Consider the following 22180-nt stretch of genomic DNA (forward strand, 5'->3'; position numbering starts at 1 on the left):
GCCGCCCCGGCGGATTCTGGTTCCACGGTGGATCCAAGGCTGCACTGCTCCGGTGCACACGCAATACACCAACATCAATCTGCACCTGGTTATTCCAATAACTGTCCTCTGAAGTTGGATAACTGCAGCATGAGGAGCCTTTTTTTCTTACTGAATCTTCATATTAAAACTGCCATAATGACATCAACCTTCAGATTGAATCCAGATGCTGTAGAAAACAACACAGGGAGAAATATATTAGTGTTATTGTTGAGTGTTCTATGCTTCAAATCATATTTAGTGCATAGTGCAAATGTTATTCGTTTACAGATTTGCATACATTTAGTCATGCAGTGTCCCCACTTTGAGCATGCACACACACATTCTTGTATTTGTTACCTTCTTGAGACCTCTGAAAAATGCTTACCTCTTTAGGACCACCCTTGCTAGATATATTCAGATTTGTATTTACAACATTAATAATATACACATACTATGCAAATATAAAAAAGATAAGCTTTTAGTTATTTTTTTGTTGTTGAATATTTTGTTTGTAATTGGTTTTCAATCTTCATTATTTACTCCAAGTTATTACAGTATGTCTTCATATACATATTTATTTTATTTTTTCTATAAATGTTGGCCAAAATTTCAATTTCTTACACACACTTGTTATTACATATGTTGGCCAAAGGGGGAACACTTTAAAATTTTTACACACACTTGTTATTTCATATGTTGACCAGAGGGGGAGCACTTTTAAAACCGACACAGTCAATTTGAAAAATCCCTCCTTTTTGGCACCACCTTAATTTTGATAGATTTCACCACCAGGGGTGCAAATGACACATTAGATGCAATGGTTTCCCGTATTGGGACCATGATTTCGGTCCTAACTTGTTCACCGGTCCTCATATGGAAGGTACTTTTACTTGTTGTTTCAAGAAGCATAGGAATACAAGAACACACACACACACACACACACACACACACACACACACACACACACACACACACACACACACACACACACACACACACACACACACACACATTCTTGTATTTGCTACATTATTGAGACATCCGAAAATTGCCTCCCTCTTTAGGACCACCCTTTCTATATATATAAAGATTTGTATTTACAAAATTTATAATATATAAATACTATGCAAATATAAAAAAGCTTGTTGGGAAAAATTAGTCGGATTTTCACAAGAAACACTTTTTTGGCAGTATTATAATAAAAGTTTTACTCAACGCAGGTAAAGATTTTACAAGGAAAACTGAACATTTGTGCAATATTATGATACAAGTTGGATCTCAGGGCGAACACTTAGAGATGGGTCAAATGCAGAGAATAATTTCGCCACACATCGTGTATGTGTGTGACAATCATTGGTACTTTAACTTTAACTTTTAACTTTACTCAATGACAGTCGCAATTTTACAAGAAAAGCTTAACATTTTGGCAATTTTATGAAAAGAGTCGTGATTTTACTCGACAAGTCACAATTTTATCGGAAAACTTTAACATTTTGGAAATATAATAATAATCGGAATTTTACTAGGCAAAATTATGACAAAAGTCATAATTTTACTCAAAAAACAACACAAAAATTGGAAATATTGTGAGAAAAGTCCGAATTTTATCAATCAAATTGTATCTATACATCAATCAAAGTTTATTTATATAGCCCTTAATCACAAAGTGTCTCAAAGGGCTGCACAAGCCACAACGACATCCTCGGCTCAGATCCCACATCAGGGCAAGAACAAACTCAACCAATGACAAATAATATGACAAATGTCACCGTTTTGCATTAAATAAGTAATAATTTTACATAAAAAGTAATAATTTTACATAAAAAAGTAATAATTTTACATAAAAAAGTAATGATTTTACAGAAAAAAGTTATAATTTTAAGAGAAAATATTGCAATATTACAGAAACAAAAAGAATATGAGAAATTGTTCCCAATTTTACAAGAAAAAAGTCGACACATTGTGAGAAAAAGACTGCTTTTAGTAAATGTTTTTATTTTTGAATTTGTTGTTTTTAATTGGTTTAATTTTCATTATTTACTTCAAGTTATTACACTATGTCTCCATATACATATTTTTTTTTAATTTTTTTTTTTTAATTAATTTTGTCCAAAGGTGGCACATTTTAATTTCTTACACACACTTGTTATTACATATTTTGGCCAGAGGGAGATAGATAGATAGATAGATAGATAGATAGATAGATAGATAGATAGATAGATAGATAGATAGATAGATAGATAGATAGATAGATAGATAGATAGTACTTTAATTAATTCCTTCAGGAGAGTTCTTTCAGGAAAATTAAACATTCCAGCAGCAGTGTACAGAATTGAGCACTTCAAATGTTTAAACACACTTGTTATTTCATATGTTGACCAGAGGGGGAGCACTTTTAAAACTGACACACAGTCAATTTGAAAAATCCCTCCTTTTTGGGACCACCCTAATTTTGATAGATTTCACCACCAGGGGTGCAATTGAGATCTCTATTTTTTGTTTTTTGTAATGTGCTTAAGGCCGATGACAAACAAGTCACGGACCACAGATGGCCCCTGTGCCGCACTTTGGGCAACCCAGCTGTAGAAGCTAACTGTTAATGGCCCCTGTAGTCTTAGTACCGTAGTGTATTTGTTCATCCTATGGTCACATATGGGACGCGGGTTGTCTTACGTCAGCACCGGAGTGTCGTAAAATCAGCTGTTCACCTGGCGGGTTTTTTCGGGGATGAATAGGGAAGTCCTTCTTTAGCTGCCGTCTTGTTTTATCATTAATTGCTGCCTTTGCACTTGTCAATGTTTACTTTTGTATGCACATTAAATCAACAAAAAATCCTGACTTTGGAGAAATGTTCACGGACTCTAGTATTTGGCTCTCTATTAGATGCGATGGTTTTTCGTACTGGGACCATGATTTCGGTGCTAAATTGTTCACCGGTCCTCATATGGAAGGTACTTTACCTTGTTGATGTCTCAAGAAGGATAGAAATACAAGAACACACACACACACACACACACACACACACACACACACACACACACACACACACACACTCACACACACACACACACACACACACACACACACACACACACACACACACACACAGTTTATCTCTCCATCCATTCATCCATCTAGCATCATTGATATATGTAACCAGGACCCGTTGGTATATGATTATTAAAACTCACATTTATTTGTAAAAAATTAAAAAAAGAAGATAAAATATAAATCAAAAAACAAAACACTAACTTAGACTTAGACATAGACAAACTTTAATGATCCACAAGGGAAATTGTTCCACACAGTAGCTCAGTTACAAAGGATGGAAAGTGTAAGGATGGAAAGGATAATGCAGGTATAAAATAGACTAAAAATGTATCGTAGTAGCAATAACAAATATAATATATATGTAATATTTACATAATATATATACAGTATATGATGTATACTATATACTAAATATACTATATACTAAATAATTTAGGGGGGTTTAAAATCCCTAATGACACAACTGGTATGAATGCTTGATTAAAAAAAAAACATTATTAAAGAAACAGAGACATAAACATGTAAATATTGATCAATGGAGAACGCAAAATAGGAGGATTGAGAGTGTTTACATGCAAGATGGAACTGGTTCACAATCACATAATCTACATATGTTAATCAAAAACCTTATTAAAGTTTTTTTCCATATACAGTTCAAAATCTTGCAGACATTTCAAGCCTCATGCACTAACGTTATTATTATTATTATTATTATTATTATTGTTTGTACATGTGTTTTAAAAAGCTATTTTCAACCAACTTATGCTAATAATTACTGTTTTAGTGCATGTAAACATACTGAGTGTGTGTATGTGGGACGTTGATGTCAGGTTTGGTTGGGCTGGAGGCCCTTCAGGTGTCTAATAATAATACTGTAAAATAAATAATAATCAAGACCAAAATGGGGCCACATACAAAATCTTGTTTAGGGCCACACAAAACTGTACTTTGGTTTTCAGCTGGACCTTTATCACGAATATGGCTATGGTGTTAGTTTGTTTCGAACATGCCAACAGTTACGACATGGTACGTCACGTATTTTCAGTTTCTCTTAACAACGTGTCTGAAAAGTAGTCGGAAGAAGCAGATCGTATTTTCCTTTCATATAGCAATTTTTAACACATTTGTTTGTACTCAATCTGTAACACAAAATTATCGAAATGTTTATCAGGATTGTTCTTCCTTGAACTTGGTGAACACTTTATGTTTGAACAGTTTCTTAAATTGGATCATATTAGTACTTTGTTTATTAATCCATTTCATTATTTAATTCCACATACTGATATACTAAAGGTTTTAAGTGTTGTACATGCGTACACATTTTTTTAATTACATTTTTCTCTATGGTTATAATTCTCTTTTGTTAAGAATTGTTGTACAAACCCCGTTTCCATATGAGTTGGGAAATTGTGTTAGATGTAAATATAAACGGAATACAATGATTTGCAAATCATTTTCAACCCATATTCAGTTGAATATGCTACAAAGACAACACATTTGATGTTCAAACTGATAAACAATTTTTTTTTTTGCAAGTAATCATTAACTTTAGAATTTGATGCCAGCAACACGTGACAAAGAAGTTGGGAAAGGTGGCAATAAATACTGATAAAGTTGAGGAATGCTCATCAAACACTTATTTGGAACATCCCACAGGTGAACAGGCAAATTGGGAACAGGTGGGTGCCATGATTGGGTGTAAAAGTAGATTCCATGAAATGCTCAGTCATTCACAAACAAGGATGGGGCGAGGGTCACCACTTTGTCAACAAATGCGTGAGCAAATTGTTGAACAATTTAAGAAAAACCTTTCTCAACCATCTATTGCAAGGAATTTAGGGATTTCACCATCTACGGTCCGTAATATCATCAAAGGGTTCAGAGAATCTGGAGAAATCACTGCACGTAAGCAGCTAAGCCTGTGACCTTCTATCCCTCAGGCTGTACTTCATCAACAAGCAACATCAGTGTGTAAAGGATATCACCACATGGGCTCAGGAACACTTCAGAAACCCACTGTCAGTAACTACAGTTGGTCGCTACATCTGTAAGTGCAAGTTGAAACTCTACTATGCAAGGCGAAAACCATTTATCAACAACACCCAGAAACGCTGTCGGCTTCGCTGGGCCTGAGCTCATCTAAGATGGACTGATACAAAGTGGAAAAGTGTTTTGTGGTCTGACGAGTCCACATTTCAAATTGTTTTTGGAAACTGTGGACGTCGTGTCCTCCGGACCAAAGAGGAAAAGAACCATCTGGATTGTTATAGGCGCAAAGTTGAAAAGCCAGCATCTGTGATGGTACGGGGGTGTATTAGTAGTGCCCAAGACATGGGTAACTTTCACATCTGTGAAGGCGCCATTAATGCTGAAAGATACATACAGGTTTTGGAGCAACATATGTTGCCATCCAAGCAACGTTACCATGGACGCCCCTGCTTATTTCAGCAAGACAATGCCAAGCCACGTGTTACATCAACGTGGCTTCATAGTAAAAGAGTGTGGGTACTAGACTGGCCTGCCTGTAGTCCAGACCTGTCTCCCATTGAAAATGTGTGGCGCATTATGAAGCCTAAAATACCACAACGGAGACCCCCGGACTGTTCAACAACTTAAGCTGTACATCAAGCAAGAATGGGAAAGAATTCCACCTGAGAAGCTTAAAAAATGTGTCTCCTCAGTTCCCAAACGTTTACTGAGTGTTGTTAAAAGGAAAGGCCATGTAACACAGTGGTGAACATGCCCTTTCCCAACTACTTTGGCACGTGTTGCAGCCATGAAATTCTAAGTTAATCATTATTTGCAAAAAAAAAATAAAGTTTATGAGTTTGAACATCAAATATCTTGTCTTTGTAGTGCATTCAACTGAATATGGGTTGAACATGATTTGCAAATCATTGTATTCCGTTTATATTTACATCTAACACAATTTCCCAACTCATATGGAAACGGGGTTTGTATGTTCGCAGGTTATAAATTGCTTTGTGCATAATTTTAGCTGTTTGCAAACGCATCAAATCATCGAATTTCACTATTTTTGATTGGACAAATAAAGCGTGTGAATGTTCTCCATAACCACCGTTATGTATTATTCTAACCGACCTCTTCTGTAACACGATTAGTGAGTGAAATGTACTTTTGTCAATATTTCTCCACAATAACTCAGATATGGTAACACTTGTGAGCAAATAAAGAATATGGAGAATATGGAGTCCGGTACATTTTTTGAATATTTCTAAGAACGACCTCAATATATCAAACTATGCTTAATTAGGTACAAAGGTGTTTGGAATAGACAAATAAAATAGGCTACAATGTAATGTGTGAAAAACTTGCTTATTTGCTGTGGATGTTTACGTTCTATAACAAGCTCCACTAGTTATGATTATGTGTGTGTGCAGTCATGTTTACCGGAATGCAGACCACTTCCAGTGAAGACTTCTTCAAAAACCTTTCCGGTTCCCATCCATTTCGGTGAACATAAAAGTTGAATTCTCCACAGACCGCTCGTCAACGGGTCCACTTTCCATGAAAGTTGCTGCCTTTGAGCCAGGACGGACACCAGGTGGATCCTCTTCTGACCTCTAAGGCCCATCCAGGAGACGTATTAATAGCTTGGCACAGCCGTAGCAGGTGTGTGGGAGATTAGGCCTCCTTCTTAAGACGGGACCGACGACCCGGCAACCAAATAGGGGTGTACCTACGGACTCTGATGAACAATTAGCAGAGTACAAAGACAGCATTAGACATAACCATATTTTCATATCAGTTTTTTACACATACAAAAATGTAATCTGTGGTCTTGTTCAACCTTAATCTGCAAAATGAATTATTACTTAATCGTCTTTAAAGAAAAGAAAAACCCTAACCCACCAGATTGAGACATGGGAAGAACAGATCTTGCATGGTCCCAGTCGAAGGTTTTATCCATCGCACGCTCTGTTAACAGTATGTTGGTGAAGAACAGGACGGTGGTTTTACCATTTGGAACACCGGCACGCCAAACTCATGACTAATCTTTTTTTTTGTTAATGTTTTAAGTTTCATTGCTATGTTAATTTTTTTTTAAATACTTAGGACAGTCACAACAGCTAATAGTAACTATGCTGGATACTTTTTAATGTTGTCAGTCTCATATGGTTTTCTTTCTTCTTTTTCTCCAGATTTTGGCGCGCTCTACCTTCCACATTTATATCCGATTCAAACCGTTCCAACTTCAAATTGTTCAGCCTATTGTTCAGCCTAGTCAGGAATCGCCGGCTTTCTCTTCACAAATTCCAAAAATTCCCAGATTTCCCAGAGTTCCAGGTTTTCCGGGACATTTTTCCTATTCAAAATGAATTGGCCTTTTTTCAAAATTCCACCATTTCCACATTTTTCAACCGATTCAAACCATTCCACCTTCAACACATTCCACCATCCTGGAAATTCAAACTACCTTTTTTTCCAAGTTCAAACAAATTCCAGGATTTTCCAGAATTCCTGGTTTTCCAAAGCCCTATTTCCACCCTTTTTTCTGGCAACTACTCCTCCCACATTTTTCAACCCACTTCAACCGTTCCACCGTCAAAACTTTCCTCTTAATCAGGACAAAAAATGAAGTTGTTTTTTGAACTGGAAAAATTCTCGGTTTTCCCGAAATTTCAGGAATTCCATAATACCATTTCTCAATTCAACATGTTACTACTTAAATTTTTCTCGACCGATTTGAAAAATTCCAACACCAACCATTTCAACTCATTCAAGTTTTTTTTTTTTACCATTTTCAAAAAACTTCCTGCTTTTCCCAAAACTCCCAATTTTGGGGGAAATTCCCATTGAAATGAATGGGACATTCTTCAAAGTTCCACAACTCTCACATTTTTTTCTGATTTAAACTTTTCCCACTTCTAAATATTCAAATATTCAGCCTGTTCAGGAATCGTGTGCTCCCTTTCAACAATTCTTAAAAATATTCCAGGATTTCAGTTCAACTTCAGCATTGGAGCATTCACACGCAAATCCTTCAGGAATTGCCTCATCTAGTTTCCTTTTAAGATTATGTTTCAGGTTCTTGCAAGTGGAGGTCAAAGTAAACCCCAGGAGACGCTTGAAGAGAAATACTGCCCTCCAGTGATGGTTACGGTCAATTACATGCATAGTTATAATGAACTGCAAACTGAAACTGGTACTGGTACTTGCGATATTTTTTGCCCCTAATTTGTTGGTCATGATTTTAACACAGGGAAAATAGGCACACAACATATCAAAAATAATTCATAAAGCATAACATTTTTTAATTTTATTTATTTATTTTTTTTGCTGCAGCTGGGTCATTGAATTTTGATTTTGATTAATGGTAATTGATTAACAAAAATATTGCTTTATTTGAATTTTATTTTTCAATAAGGAGGAAAATAAACATTTTTTTCATATATATATATATATATATATATATATATAAAAAGACCAAATTCTAAAATCACATTGACCATTCAACGATAACCTCTTAAAATTAAGGGTCGCAAATAAGGCGTATGTAATAAATGTTTAATAAAGTGTAACAAAATAGTGCCAAGTGTCAAACTATGGCCTTTATTGATCAGTTTATGTTTGGGTCATTTGATTATGGATGGATGGATGGGTAATTGATCAACATAAATATTGCTTTATTTGAATTTTATTTTTCAATAAAAAGGAAAATATTTTTTTTTCTATTTTTTTAAATTCCGAAATGCAATAACTAGATGTGAAAAAAGGTTTGCTTTTCATTTTATTAAAAAAAAAAAAAAAAAGACCAAAAACGTTTTTTTTTTAAATTGCGACGCCAAAACCGGAAGTTGCTACTTAAAAGTTGAGCCTGCAGACTGATCTGTTTGGAAAAACAGTCAAGTGCTGTGTCCTACATTTTAAACATAAACACATTGAGATCCTGAATTTGTCTTTCTGGTGATTAATATAAAGACTACGACGGAAGAAGATGGAGGGATGGATGGACATATCACCCATTTTGTCCTAAACGACTTCCGGTTCCGGTGTTGGAATATAAACATCTGTTTTCGTTCCTGCTGACTGTTGATTTTTGTTATATAGTTGTATGAAATATAAAATTAAAATAAAATCATTTTTGTATATAGTTAATGCTTTCAACGCAAAACGAAGGACGCTTCGTTTTTAAATTTTATTTTTTGTCTCTAAAATAAAATAAAATAAGATAAACAATCGTTTTTTGTTCATAAAAAGAAAATCGAAATGTCTAAAATGTACACTGACACAGCAGAAACGACAAAACTGACGAAAATTAGTTGTTTATATTCGGACACCTGCACCGGAAGTTGTTCTTAAGTTTTTCTTTTTCAACTTTATTTCAACAGCAATATTACAGAACAATCTGAGCACAAAACAATAAACGAGCCTTCTGTACAATTTTTCTAAATATGTATATACAAATAATTTTTTGGTCGAATTTTCAGACAATAATCAAGATATTAAGGTAAAATTACCATATAAAAAAGAAAAACAAAACACAGAAAAATAAACATGTGCGAGGGATAACTATTGAAAGAAAAGAAAACAAAACTGATAATAAAAGCATCATACCACATATTTACTTTTAAAATGTATCTTTGATTGTAATATTTGTGAGGAATGTAGGAAGTTTTTGTTGGGAAAAACAGTGCTGTGTTGTATCATGCGTTCAGCGTTTCTATACAAAACATATTGAACGTCAGAAAGACATATTGTGAATCAATATATTTTATATATAAACGCAGGATACAACACCACCCCGTTTTTCCCGGAAGGACAGACCACGGTCTTGTCTTTTAAATAGCCTATGGCTTTACACTTTGTTATATATATATATATATATATATATATATATATATATATATATATATATATATATATATATATATATATATATATATATATATTGTATTTTATTTTAGTTGCTTTATTGAGTTTAAACCACCCTTACACTGTTTTGTACTGTTTTTGTACTGTTTCTGTACTTGTTTTGATTTTTTATTATTTATTTGCTTGTATGTAAATGTTGCATATTATAAAAAAAAAGGTTTATAAAAATCACAAAAAAAAGAATAAAAAAAGAAGAAGAAGGAACTTCCGGTTTCAGTGTCGTAATATAAAATAATTGTGTTCTGTCCAGTTTTTCGTTTCTGCTCGTTTTTTTTATTTTTGTTGTATGAAATGTAACATGATAATCAAACATTTACATTTAGTTATTGCTTTTGGACGAAGACACTTTGTTTTTAATTTTTATTTTTCGTATTTCAAAATAAAACTCAAAGATTTTTTTTTTTTTTTTCAATTCAATTTCATAAAAAGGAAATTAATTGATCACTGAATTATCACATCCAATCATTACAACTAATATTGGCCCAGATTCAAATCCTTTGGCTTTTTTGCTCTCAAAGCCATCTCGTGTCCACTGATTTATTCCCCCTGTTTGTAAACAATATATTAACAACAACATGAATAACACAATCAAAGACACAGATATTTGTGGAAAAACAAACAAAAATATTGACAAGATACTGACACTACCCTTAATATTAATGCAGTCAATATTTTGATTATGTAAAAAATGTGGCCTCCGGACAGGAAAAAAAATAGTACGGTGTCCGGGAAGGTGTGCCGGGGTGGAGCTTGTGTTTTAAGCAACTCTCGGTCGGATATTTTTCACTCACTCCACAGTTTTGTAAACCATTCAAAGGCTTAAAAACAGGCGAATTTTGTTTTATATACGTTACAGTATTTTGTCAAGACCGTATCACCGACACAGCAGGTATGTAAAACCATGACTTACCCTGCTGTAGCTCACACGGGCTACTTGCAGGTCCTATAACCCTACTGGCCGTCTTTTCTCTCTGTCAAGTCAAATGTAATGTCCAAAACCTAGTATACATACTTCTACATGTTACAAATGTCAATTATACTTTGTTCAAATCTATAGTTTACCCCTAAATGACCGACGAGCATCATCACTTACGATTAGCGTTAGCTTGCCGATGTGCTCTAGCGTACATGTCAGCTCTGATTTGTTCTATAGTTCAACAACGCAAGTCAAGACTCAGTCGTAAGATAAATATTGCTGACATTTCAAACGTTTTTGAAGTACTGAAAAAGACGTGTACGACTGAAAGTGACGTAGTTATATTGTTTATATATACATATATATATATAAATATATATAAAACTTTAGATAAGCCGCAACGGAAATGAACTCAAATTCCACTACTTTGTTGCCAGGCGGAACAAGACACATTATATCGTACCGGAAGCTTAAAATGATCGTATTTTGAAGAAAATGACCATATATAATCACGTTAAACTTGTTTAGAACCATCTGCTACAGTGAAAGTAAACTAGAGCTGTCAAATGATTATAATATTTAATCTAAATCTTATTAAATATAAAATCACTAATTAAACAAATATACTTAACTTTAGGCAAAAGGCCAAAATGAAGCTTTAAAGTCTACAATTGAGATAATGATTCTGTTTTGTGCATTTTTTCCCCCCAATCCAATAAATATTGATAATGTAATTTTTGCAAAACTGGTTACAGGTTAGAATATCGACTTCTGGTTGCATGGAGATGCTTAAAAACATTAAAATAATAGATTTTTTTTTATTTTTAAATATTTTTTTGTTTTTTTTATCGATTTTTGAAAACTATGAATTGATTTAGAATCGGGATAATTAAGAATCGAGATTTCAGATGTAAATCGATTTTCTTGTGAAGTGAAATATATTTATATAGCGTTTTTTTTTTGCATCGTGATTCATTTTCCATTTGTTCATAATATGAACAAATGGAAAATGAATTGCGACTAGGGCTGGACGATATGCCTGAAAACTGGTTCACAATACACGTGTTTCGTATCGATCGATATCGATAAGTATTGATATTTCTATGACGTATTGAGGAGAAAAATACATAATGTAAACATGTTTATTTTGAATGTAACCTTCCTCTCATTATAATCTCCTCAGCTTTCAAAGCAGAAATGATTGGAAACGTCAACACAACCATAGAAAACAATCTCATCAATGTAAACTAAATTCTAAATTCTAAAATCACATTGAACACTCAACGATAACCTCTTTAAAATTAAGGATCGAAAATAAGGAATATGTAATAAATGATTCATAAAGTGTAACAAAATAGTGCAACGTGTTCTAAATGTAAAGAAGAACTATTGTTTGCAAGTGAAGTGATTAAGTAATATCGTCTTCGGTCTGACTGCGGTCCATCCATCCATCCATCCATTTTCTACCGCTTATTCCCTTCGGGGTCGCGGGGGGTACTGGAGCCTATCTCAGCTACAATCGGGCGGAAGGCCATGTACACCCTGGACAAGTCGCCACCTCATCGCAGGGCCAACACAGATAGACAGACAACATTCACACTCACATTCACACACTGGGGCCAATTTAGTGTTGCCAATCAACCTTTCCCCAGGTGCATGTCTTTGGAGGTGGGAGGAAGCCGGAGTACCTGGAGGGAACCCACGCAGTCACGGGGAGAACATGCAAACTCCACACAGAAAGATCCCGAGCCCGGGATTGAACCTAAGACTACTCAGGCTACAGTGAAAGTAAACTAGGGCTGTCAAATGATTATAATATTTGATCTAAATCTAATTAAATATAAAATCACTAATTAAACAAATATACTTAACTTTAGGCAAAAGGCCAAATTGAAGCTTTAAAGTCTACAATTGAGATAATAATGTCACTGTTTGACATTGTTTTCCCCCAATCCAATAAACTAATCAAAAAAACAAAAAACGGTTCTCGCCATGTATTCGTTGGTAAAATAATGATAATGTAACTTTTATTTACAAAACGGTTACAGGTTAGAAAATCTCCTTCTGGTTGCATGTAGATGGCCTAAAAAGATTAATAAAATAGATGTTATTTTTATTTTTTAATAATTTTTTGTTTTTTTATACATTTTTGAAAATTATGAATTGATTTTGAATCGGGATCATTAAGAATTGAGATTTCAGATGTGAATCGATTTTCTTGTGAAGTGAAATATATTTATTTATCGCTTTTTTTTCTCCATTTGTTCATATTAAGTATTGATATTTTTATGATCTATTGAGGAGAAAAATACATAATGTAAACATGTTTATTTGGAATGTAACCTTCCTCTGATTATAATCACCTCAGCTATCAAGGCAGAAAGGATTGGAAATGTCAACACAACCATAGAAAACAATCTAATCAATGTAAACTAAATTCTAAAATCACATTGAACACTCAACGATAACCTCTTTAAAATTAAGGGTCGAAAATAAGGAATATGTAATATATATTTCGACAACGCAAGTCAAGACTCAGTCGTAAGATAAATATTGCTGTCATTTCAAACGTTTTTGAAGTACTGAAAAAGATGTGTATGATTGAACGTGACATAGCTGTATTGTTTGTTTATATATATATATATATATATATATATATATATATATATATATATATATATATATATATATATATATATATATATATATATATATATATGAACCTTTAGTTAAGCCTCAACGGAAGTCTGAAATGAATTCAAATTCCACTACTTTGTTGCCAGGTGGAACATGACACATTATATCGTACCAGAAGCTTAAAATGATCGTATTTTGAAGAAAATTACCATATATAACCACTTTGGTGTTGTTTAGAAAAAAATGCTACAGTGAAAATAAACTAGGGCTGTCAAATGATTATAATAAAAGTTAAAGTTAAAAGTTAAATTACCACTGTCACACACACAGTAGGTGTGGTGAAATTACCATGTGCATTTGACCCATCCCCTTGTTCCACCCCCTGGGAGGTGAGGGGAGCAATGAGCAGCAGCGGTGGCCATGCTCGAGAATCATTGTGGTGATTTAACCCCCAATTCCAACCCTTGATGCTGAGTGCCAAGCAGGGAGGTAATCGGTCCCATTTTTATAGTCTTTGGTATGTCTTGGCCGGGGTTTGAACTCACGACCTACCGATCTCAGGGCGGACACAAGGCCACTGAGCAGGTTATATTATAATATTTAATCGCGATTCATTTTCCATTTGTTCATATTATTATTAGTGCTGAACGATATGCCTGAAAACTGGTTCACGATACACGTGTTTCGTATCGATCGATATTGATAAGTATTGATATTTTTATGACCTATTGAGGAAATACATCATGTAAACATGTTTATTTTGAATGTAACCTTCCTCTGATTATAATCCCCTCAGCTATCAAGGCAGAAAGTATTGGAAATGTCAACACAACCATGGAAAACATTCTAATCAATGTAACCAAAATTCTAAAATCACATTGAACACTCAACGATAACCTCTTTAAAATTAAGGGTCGAAAATAAGGAATATGTAATAAATGATTCATAAAGTGTAACAAAATAGTGCAATGTGTTCAAAATGTAAAGAAGAACTATTTTTTGCAGGTGAAGTCATTTGGTAATGTGGTCTTCGGTCTGACAGCGGTCCATTTTAATAAATCCCCCCAAAAACTGCCATACTGTCAAAATGACTTATCCTGTTTTGTCGACGATTTCTTCGCTCTTTGCAGTACTCATTTTTAGTTTCCCTTTTCACTCCATGCAAAGAATCAAACGCGAGACACAAGAGGGTGCAACCACTCTTGATAGTTGATACTCGTACCTGACTGGCTGTGTCACTCTCACTGATCAGTGATCACTTCCTGCATTGCTCGGTGACCAGAGAGCGAGTGCCTTCATTCATGCAACCAACCTTGCTTCAAAACTTCCAGACGACGAATAAAAAAATATATGCATCGGACGTTTTATCGAATGCAGTTTTAATTGGTATTGATTAGGGCTGCAACAACTAATCGATTAAAATCGATTATAAAAATAGTTGGTGATTAATTTAGTCATCGATTCGTTGGATCTATGCTATGCGCATGCGCAGAGGCAATTTTTTTTTTTTTTTTAATATTTTTATTTTATTTTTTACTTTCATTTTTTAATAAACCTTTATTTATAAACTGCAACATGTACAAACGGCTGAGAAACAATAATCAAAATAAGTATGGTGCCAGTATGCTGTTTTTTTTTTTTCAATAAAATACTGGAAAGGATAGAAATGTAGTTTGTCTCTTTTATCCAATTATTAATCGAAGTAATAATCGACAGATTTATCGATTATCAAATTAATCGTTAGTTGCAGCCCTAGTATTGATGTGTATTGATATCGTTTTATCACCCAGCCCTCCTGCGTTGCCAGAGGGGAAATGACAGATTATCGTACCGGAAGCTTGAAATGATCGTTTATGGAGATAAATAATCATACATACCCACTTCAATATTGCTAAGAATGTAAAAAAAACACTAGGGCTGTGAAATGATTAAGATATTTGATTGTGATTATTTGCGTTTTGTCCATTGGAGGTGTGCCAAGTTGACAGTAGGGCGTGATAACCAGGAAATGTTTTGTAGAAAAAGACTAAGTACCTACCAGCACAGTTTTGCTTTATTGTGGGAACAGAAAAGCAAGCCGAAATAAGCCACCAGATGTCCAAAAACTAGCCCGAAACCGATTTAAAAAAGTTGCTTAGCAACACTGCAACTAGGAACTCCAGTGATGACTCACAATAATTTGTATGTAGATAACTTTGGTTTTGTGGTAAGAGCAACCTGCTAGGGCTTCGAAGCTAAACTCGCCATTCAATATGCATTTTTCTTTGTGCATTTCTGCTCTACATTACGGAATGCCGCCACTTTTCCACCACCACGGTACGGACTGTGAGTCACACAAGACGCACGTAAATTGTGCGATGAAAAAAAAACTTGTTATTATCATGTTAACTTTGACAGCCCTACTAAAAGGATTGTATAACATAGCTTTTCTAATAACGCCGTTGGAAAAATGCTGTCACTGGCAGAACAGCGCCCCCACCTGACTGTAAACAGATATGTGAGGTAATGCACAACATCAGTGCGAGTCAAATTATCATATATTTTTGTCGAGCATGAAATTATCGTACAAATACTATAAATACACTACGTCTTTAATAGTAAACCCAAACCAATTAATTGTCAGCCTTTTTTGGCATTTGTCTCAAGAAAATTCTTATGAACGGTAGAAAAAATATTAAATGTTTATTTTAAGCAGAACATGTCAATGGAGCGTCTAATAATAATGCTCATATTATTTTAAAAACAGCATGGTTTATCTCAGATATAGCGTATAGTAGGGATGCAAAAAAAAGCGCTAAATAAATATATATTCACTTCACAAGAAAATCAATTCACATCTGAAATCTCGATTCTTATTCATCCTGATTCTAAATCGATTCATCATTTTCAAAAATTTATAAAAAACTAAAAACGTTTAAAAAAAAAAAAGAAAATCTATTTTTTTATGTTTTTAGGTCATCTCCATGCAACCAGAAGGAGCTTTTCTAACCTGTAACCGGTTTTGAAAAAGTTCTATTATAATTATTTTACCAACTAATACATTGCGAGAATCATTTTTTGTTTTTTTAATTTGTTTATTGGATTGGGGAAAACAAATGTCAAAGAGAATCATTATCTCAATTGTTGACTTTTAAGCTTCAATTTGGCCTTTTGTCTTTAGTTAAGTATATTTGTTTAATTAGTGATTTTATATTTACATAATAATACAAATAAGCTGTAAAAATCCTACGCTTTTCTTTGACAACGTCTGAGCATTTCCTTCATTTACTCAGCTGTGTTTTATTCTGCACTAAATAACTAAGGAGGAAAAAAGGTTCCCCGTTAGATGTTGTTTGCTTTTAATTTGCAGGCCAATGCTAAGAGTGTCTACCATCCACCAGCAGATGCGTAATTAACAGACTCAATAACGTGTTCTCAATTGAATTGACAGCACTGTTTGTAGGGCAGGGTAAGGAAAGCGAGTGAATAGGAGGCGGCTGAAGGAGGGCAAGCCTGAGCTTGACTGACCAAGGAGCAAAGAGAAGGTGGAGTGGGGTTAAAACTTAACAATTTGAGCAAATGTCAAAAGGTTCCAATGTATTCATCGAAAAAAATCATACTTGCCGATGTAAAATACCTCAAAAAAAGTTGTCTTTGTCATTAAATAGTATGAGCAACTGCTTCACGTAGAGAAGTGTCAACTATCATTTAATTTCACATGGGTATTTAATATATTGAGCTAAATGTGTAACTATTAACTTGAAACTATATCAAATTAAGCATGCAACATCCATGGAATTTTCCCATAATTCAAGTGCTCACTCATGGATCTGTGTGTGTGTGTACATGCAATAATTCAATAGCTGTGTCTGACTCACAAGTGCTGATCCTTCCTCAGGGCCACACAGTAGGCTATTCATTGGCATCAAGGATAGTAACCTTAAAACAACTCACAATTCGATTGTTTTTTGGGGTGACGATTTGATTCTCGATTCAACACCATTCTCGATTCAAACCAATTCTATCAATATGTTGCATGGTGTGAAAATGATAACACCTTTTCAAAACCGGTTACAGGTAGGAATGATACAATAAACGGTAGTATTGATAACTGCAGTAAAACACTAAGTATTGCCGTTTTAAACTAAAGTTATTGAAAAACGGTAATTGATAACTGCACTTTGATGAATTCACGGACTGCATGGCGCCAGCTTAAATGCTAACATGAAAACCAGAACATTCCCCATTAAGATAGGGCATACCCCAATCTAAATTGATATAAACACATTACTTTCTGAGCAACTAAGATATTTAATTGTACAAATTGAACCTACAAGCTGTGATGTCTTAGTACCGGTACATACAGAGTGATTGTTCTATACTCAGAGGAATACTGGACTGAGATGTTTTTACAGTGCGTTTAAAGACCGCTGAACAGAGTAGGACGCCACAACGCCCGCCAGAAATAATGAATAGTATATTTTATTTCTTATGCACTTTTAATTTAAATACATCTTAAAGTGCCACAGTGCAAACCAATACGTGAAAAAAATAAAAGCTTAGCCATTATAACAGATAAAATACTAAGACTAAAACACTATCAGTGAAGCATAAGAAACACAAAACATGCAAAATAGTGGCTTTTTTAACAGCGTGTCTATTTATTTGTGGTAATTTAATCAGTCAAAATATTTCAGTGTGTATAAGTATTTTTTGAGCACGTTCAACTATTCCGCGATATTAATGATAACCGTGATAATTTTGGTCGCGAGAGATAGAAAATGAGTGAATAAATACATGCTCAGAATATAACAGCTTTATGTGCGTGTCCTGTTTAATTCCTTGTTAATGTCAAAGTATTGGCATTAAAAACAACATTTTTATATCATTAAATGTAGCCCAGTTGATATTTTATTCCATGGCGTCTTAATCTTTGTGACCTCGGGGCCCAACTTTTCCTTTACAGAGGGCCCCATGGTCCACTCAAATATTAACACTTAATTGGTAGTCTTGATTTTAATCATATTCAATAACTATGTCTAACCTGCTTACTGTTTAACAGGTTAACAACTTTGTCAAATTATATGAAACCATGAGTTAATCACGAAGATTATAATCAAGGCTTAGATCAGACTGATTACACAAATAAATACTTATCAAATATACTTCAAAAGAAGGGAGTCATGGAAACTGATGAAAAATACATTTACATACAATTACACAGTGCGGAAATTAATACATTCAAACTAAATCAGTGGTTCTTAACCTTGTTGGAGGTACCGAACCCCACCAGTTTCTTATGCGCATTCACCGATCACTTACATCTTTAGTGTAAAATAAAATGTTGTTTTCCAAATTCAAGACAAAGTTATATGTTTTGGTAACACTTCAGTATGGGGAACATATTCTAAGTAACAAATACTTAATTTAGAGTTTTTTGGACACCAGGGGAACATATTCTAAGTAACAAAGACTTAATTTAGAGTTATTTGGTTAGGGTTAGAGGGTTAGGGTTATAATAAGGCCATGCCGAATAAGGCATTTATAAGTACTTAATAATGACTAGTTAAGAGCCAATATGTTACTAATTTGCATGTTAATAAGCAACTAATTAATGGTGAATATGTTCCCCATACTCAAGTGTTACCATGTTTTTTTTACTGGTGCACAAAATGAACCGTGCATGAACATCACCTTGTTCAAAGAACAAAACCAACACATTGCATAAACTCACAACAAATTACACACCTGCAAATCAGTGTGACTTTAGCTGTTGCCGTATCCGTAATACGCCGATAGGGAGAAGTTTTTATTTACACGATGAGTCGGGTGTGTTTTGACCTCCGCCAAACCCCTGAGCCCGACTCACCGAACCCCTAGGGTTCGATCGAACCCAGGTTAAGAACCACTGAACTAGATTAATAATGAATAATAATATATATATATATATATATATATATATATATATATTTCTTCAATTAACTGTCAAAAAAAATAAACCACCAATTTTTTCACCAGACTTCTTCCGTTTGTTTGATATTGCCATTACTGCCACAAGTGGTGGAAAAAGTGTATTACAACAGAGTATCGCTGTGGCCCATACGGACCACAACTGAGAAACAGACATTTTTGGGCGGTCCTCCAGGTGTCGCTTGCTGCCAAACAATGGTTAAGAAACACCGTTCTGTTCCATCTATCGTTATAAATGTTTAATTTCCTTTAGCAATTTTATCCTCGTTCATCAAAATCAAAAGCCTCGGGAAAGAAATGTCTTCTTGGTTTTAGATTTGACACCTGAATCTGTCTGTATATTAACGTATATCTTCAATTATTGTGTCATTTGCAGCATGGGTGCACAAGAAGAGAAGAAGAAAACATGCGGAACAATTTGCCTGAAATACCTACTGATTACATTCAACTTCCTCTTTTGGGTAAGTCTGCATTTAGGCTAAGTAATTAGGTCTGAATGATTGTCAAAGCCTTTAACAGAGTGGTTTTTAAAGTGCAGCCCGGGGGCCATTTTGCGGCCCGCTGTTTTTTTTTTTGGCCCGCAACACCTTCTAAAAACAATATGAACACATCAAGGATTAGAACATTGCAAAAAAAAAAAAAAAAAAAAAAAATTTAACTTTCCCAAATCCTATTGGACCTGAAAAACAAAATGACCGACGACCGAGGCCTCTTGCTGTGTATGGTCTTTGATGATTTCCGTTCGTCCTGTCGTGATGAACACGTGTACATTTTTTTTTTTGCAAAAAATGGTAAGTTTGTAACTCTGCTAAAGGCCTCAATAAGGTATTATATGGCAGAATATTATTAGTCAAAAAAAATAGTAAAGAAATTAAATATCTCACGGAGGTTAAATTAGATATTACACTAATTTGTTTTGTTACCGATAACACAAAGGTAATATGTGGAGGTTTTTTTCAGATAGTTTGACATATATTGATTGACATACTGGTACTTTGTATTGGTGTTAGTGTTTATAAAGTACAAAATGTATCAAAATGGCCCCCGCATCCTTCCATTTTCTTCTATGCGGCTCTCGCTGAAAAAGTTTGAAGGATGTCCTAATGATGTGAAATATAGATACACCTTTACGGTCAGCTCATTTTCATGCAATACAATCCACATACTGTCATGTTTTACACATTTTTCCATAATTCCATTATTTAGGTTGAAATGTCCCCATACAACTTTTACAGTTTTGATACGATACCGATATTGGAGCCTTGAGTCTTGTGCGATAATCAATCCGACATGATATCAACAGGAATCATACTACATACTTTCATTGTATTATTTATATAGAATAATACAAATGGCTTGATCAAGTCAAATTACTCAAAAAACAACGGCAATGATGAAAAACACTAACCTTATGACACTTATGCCTTTGAAGTGGAGTGATAATTTTTTTGGCGACACTCAGTGGTCACAATAATTTATTAAATTAAGCTCATGACACAGAATGTTTGATACTGGATACATTCTAATGTGGACACTTTGGAGACTTTGTATCTGTAACTAATATTCAACTGTAATTATTTGATACTTGTTTAGATTGACAGATGTATTTTTTAGACTACAATTTTGTTCAATTAAGGACAATTATTATCATATATGTCCAGCTTGTGTGCTTAGCTGTTGTGAAGATGCTAGCTCCTAGTATCCTATAGCCTACCATGTTTACATTTTTTTTTAAAAGGACTTCACTAAAATACAAGAAAATACCAACCTTGTGTGCAGTGTAAACATGCTGCGGGACTGCTTGTATCTGAGTCATACTTACCAACCCTCCCGAATTTTACGGGAGACTCCCGAAATTCAGCGCCTCTCCCGAAAACCTCCCGGGACAAATATTCTCCCGAAAATCTCCCGATTTTCAGCCTGAGCTGGAGGCCACGGCGTTTTGTTTTGCAATACTATGCAAATCCATTTTTTTTTACCTATTGGTACCTGCTGTTGTGTTTTTGAGATCTGCATAAGTCCCGAAAATTTGCGCTCGTCCGACATTGTAGTCCGTGCCGTAGTCAATACCTCCTTCTTTAATCGCCATCCTCTTGTTGTGAGGCATTCATCCTCCGCTGTTGCCATTTCTAATACAAGGTAGTGTACGGTTCTAACTTATATCTGTCAGTAGATTCGCTTTGGAAGCGCAAACTACTACTGGTACAACAAAGATGACAGGGAGAAGACTCGTAACGTAACGTAAATAAGGCTACGTTCACACTGCAGGGTCGGATGTCCAAATTCGATCTTTTTAGTGGCCGTTCACAATAAATGTGATTTCTAATATGAGTGCAATCTAACGTGCATGCGGACATGACATCATGACGTCGCACGCACCGCAAAGTTTAATACATAAGTAAACATGGCTTCCACTCTAGTCGGTCTCAGTACTGGCACATTTGTGGCAATTTCAAGGATATTGTGCAATCAAACCGAATTATTGCACGGAGAAGATTAAGAGGGAAGAGGACAAGTATTTTGGCTCTGGCAGTTTTACGAGATGTTTTGCTTCGATGTAGGGCTGCAACTAACGATTACTTTGATAATTGATTAATCTGTTGATTATTACTTCGATTAATCGATTAATAATCGGATAAAAGAGACTACATTTCTATCCTTTCCAGTATTTTATTGAAAAAAACAGCATACTGGCACCATACTTATTTT

At 34.5% G+C, this 22180-nt stretch overlaps 1 protein-coding gene and 1 long non-coding RNA gene across 4 annotated transcripts in view; one reads left to right on the plus strand and one right to left on the minus strand.

The window, feature by feature from the left end:
- Positions 1 to 14: 14 nt before the first annotated feature.
- On the minus strand, positions 15 to 20870 carry LOC140679422 (uncharacterized). Of its 3 annotated transcripts, XR_012050832.1 has the most exons (4): positions 20721 to 20859; positions 6946 to 7011; positions 6484 to 6781; positions 15 to 208 (listed from the first exon to the last, which is right to left on the minus strand). It is a non-coding gene; the product is annotated as an uncharacterized lncRNA (long non-coding RNA). The 3 variants fall into 3 exon arrangements; XR_012050830.1 differs by lacking the exon at positions 6946 to 7011 and having other exon boundaries at positions 20721 to 20870; XR_012050831.1 differs by lacking the exons at positions 6946 to 7011; positions 20721 to 20859 and adding an exon at positions 10880 to 11334.
- The window catches only part of LOC133615943 (CD151 antigen-like), a 53848-nt gene continuing 42359 nt past the window's right edge, over positions 10692 to 22180 (plus strand). Inside the window, exons 1-2 of the mRNA XM_061974848.2 lie at positions 10692 to 10858; positions 19848 to 19932. Coding sequence (XP_061830832.1) covers positions 19849 to 19932 — 84 coding nt within the window. The 5' untranslated portion in view covers positions 10692 to 10858; position 19848. The remainder of the gene's footprint in view (positions 10859 to 19847; positions 19933 to 22180) is intronic.

Source organism: Nerophis lumbriciformis, linkage group LG15 (assembly GCF_033978685.3).
Source record: "Nerophis lumbriciformis linkage group LG15, RoL_Nlum_v2.1, whole genome shotgun sequence".
Lineage (NCBI taxonomy): Eukaryota > Metazoa > Chordata > Actinopteri > Syngnathiformes > Syngnathidae > Nerophis > Nerophis lumbriciformis.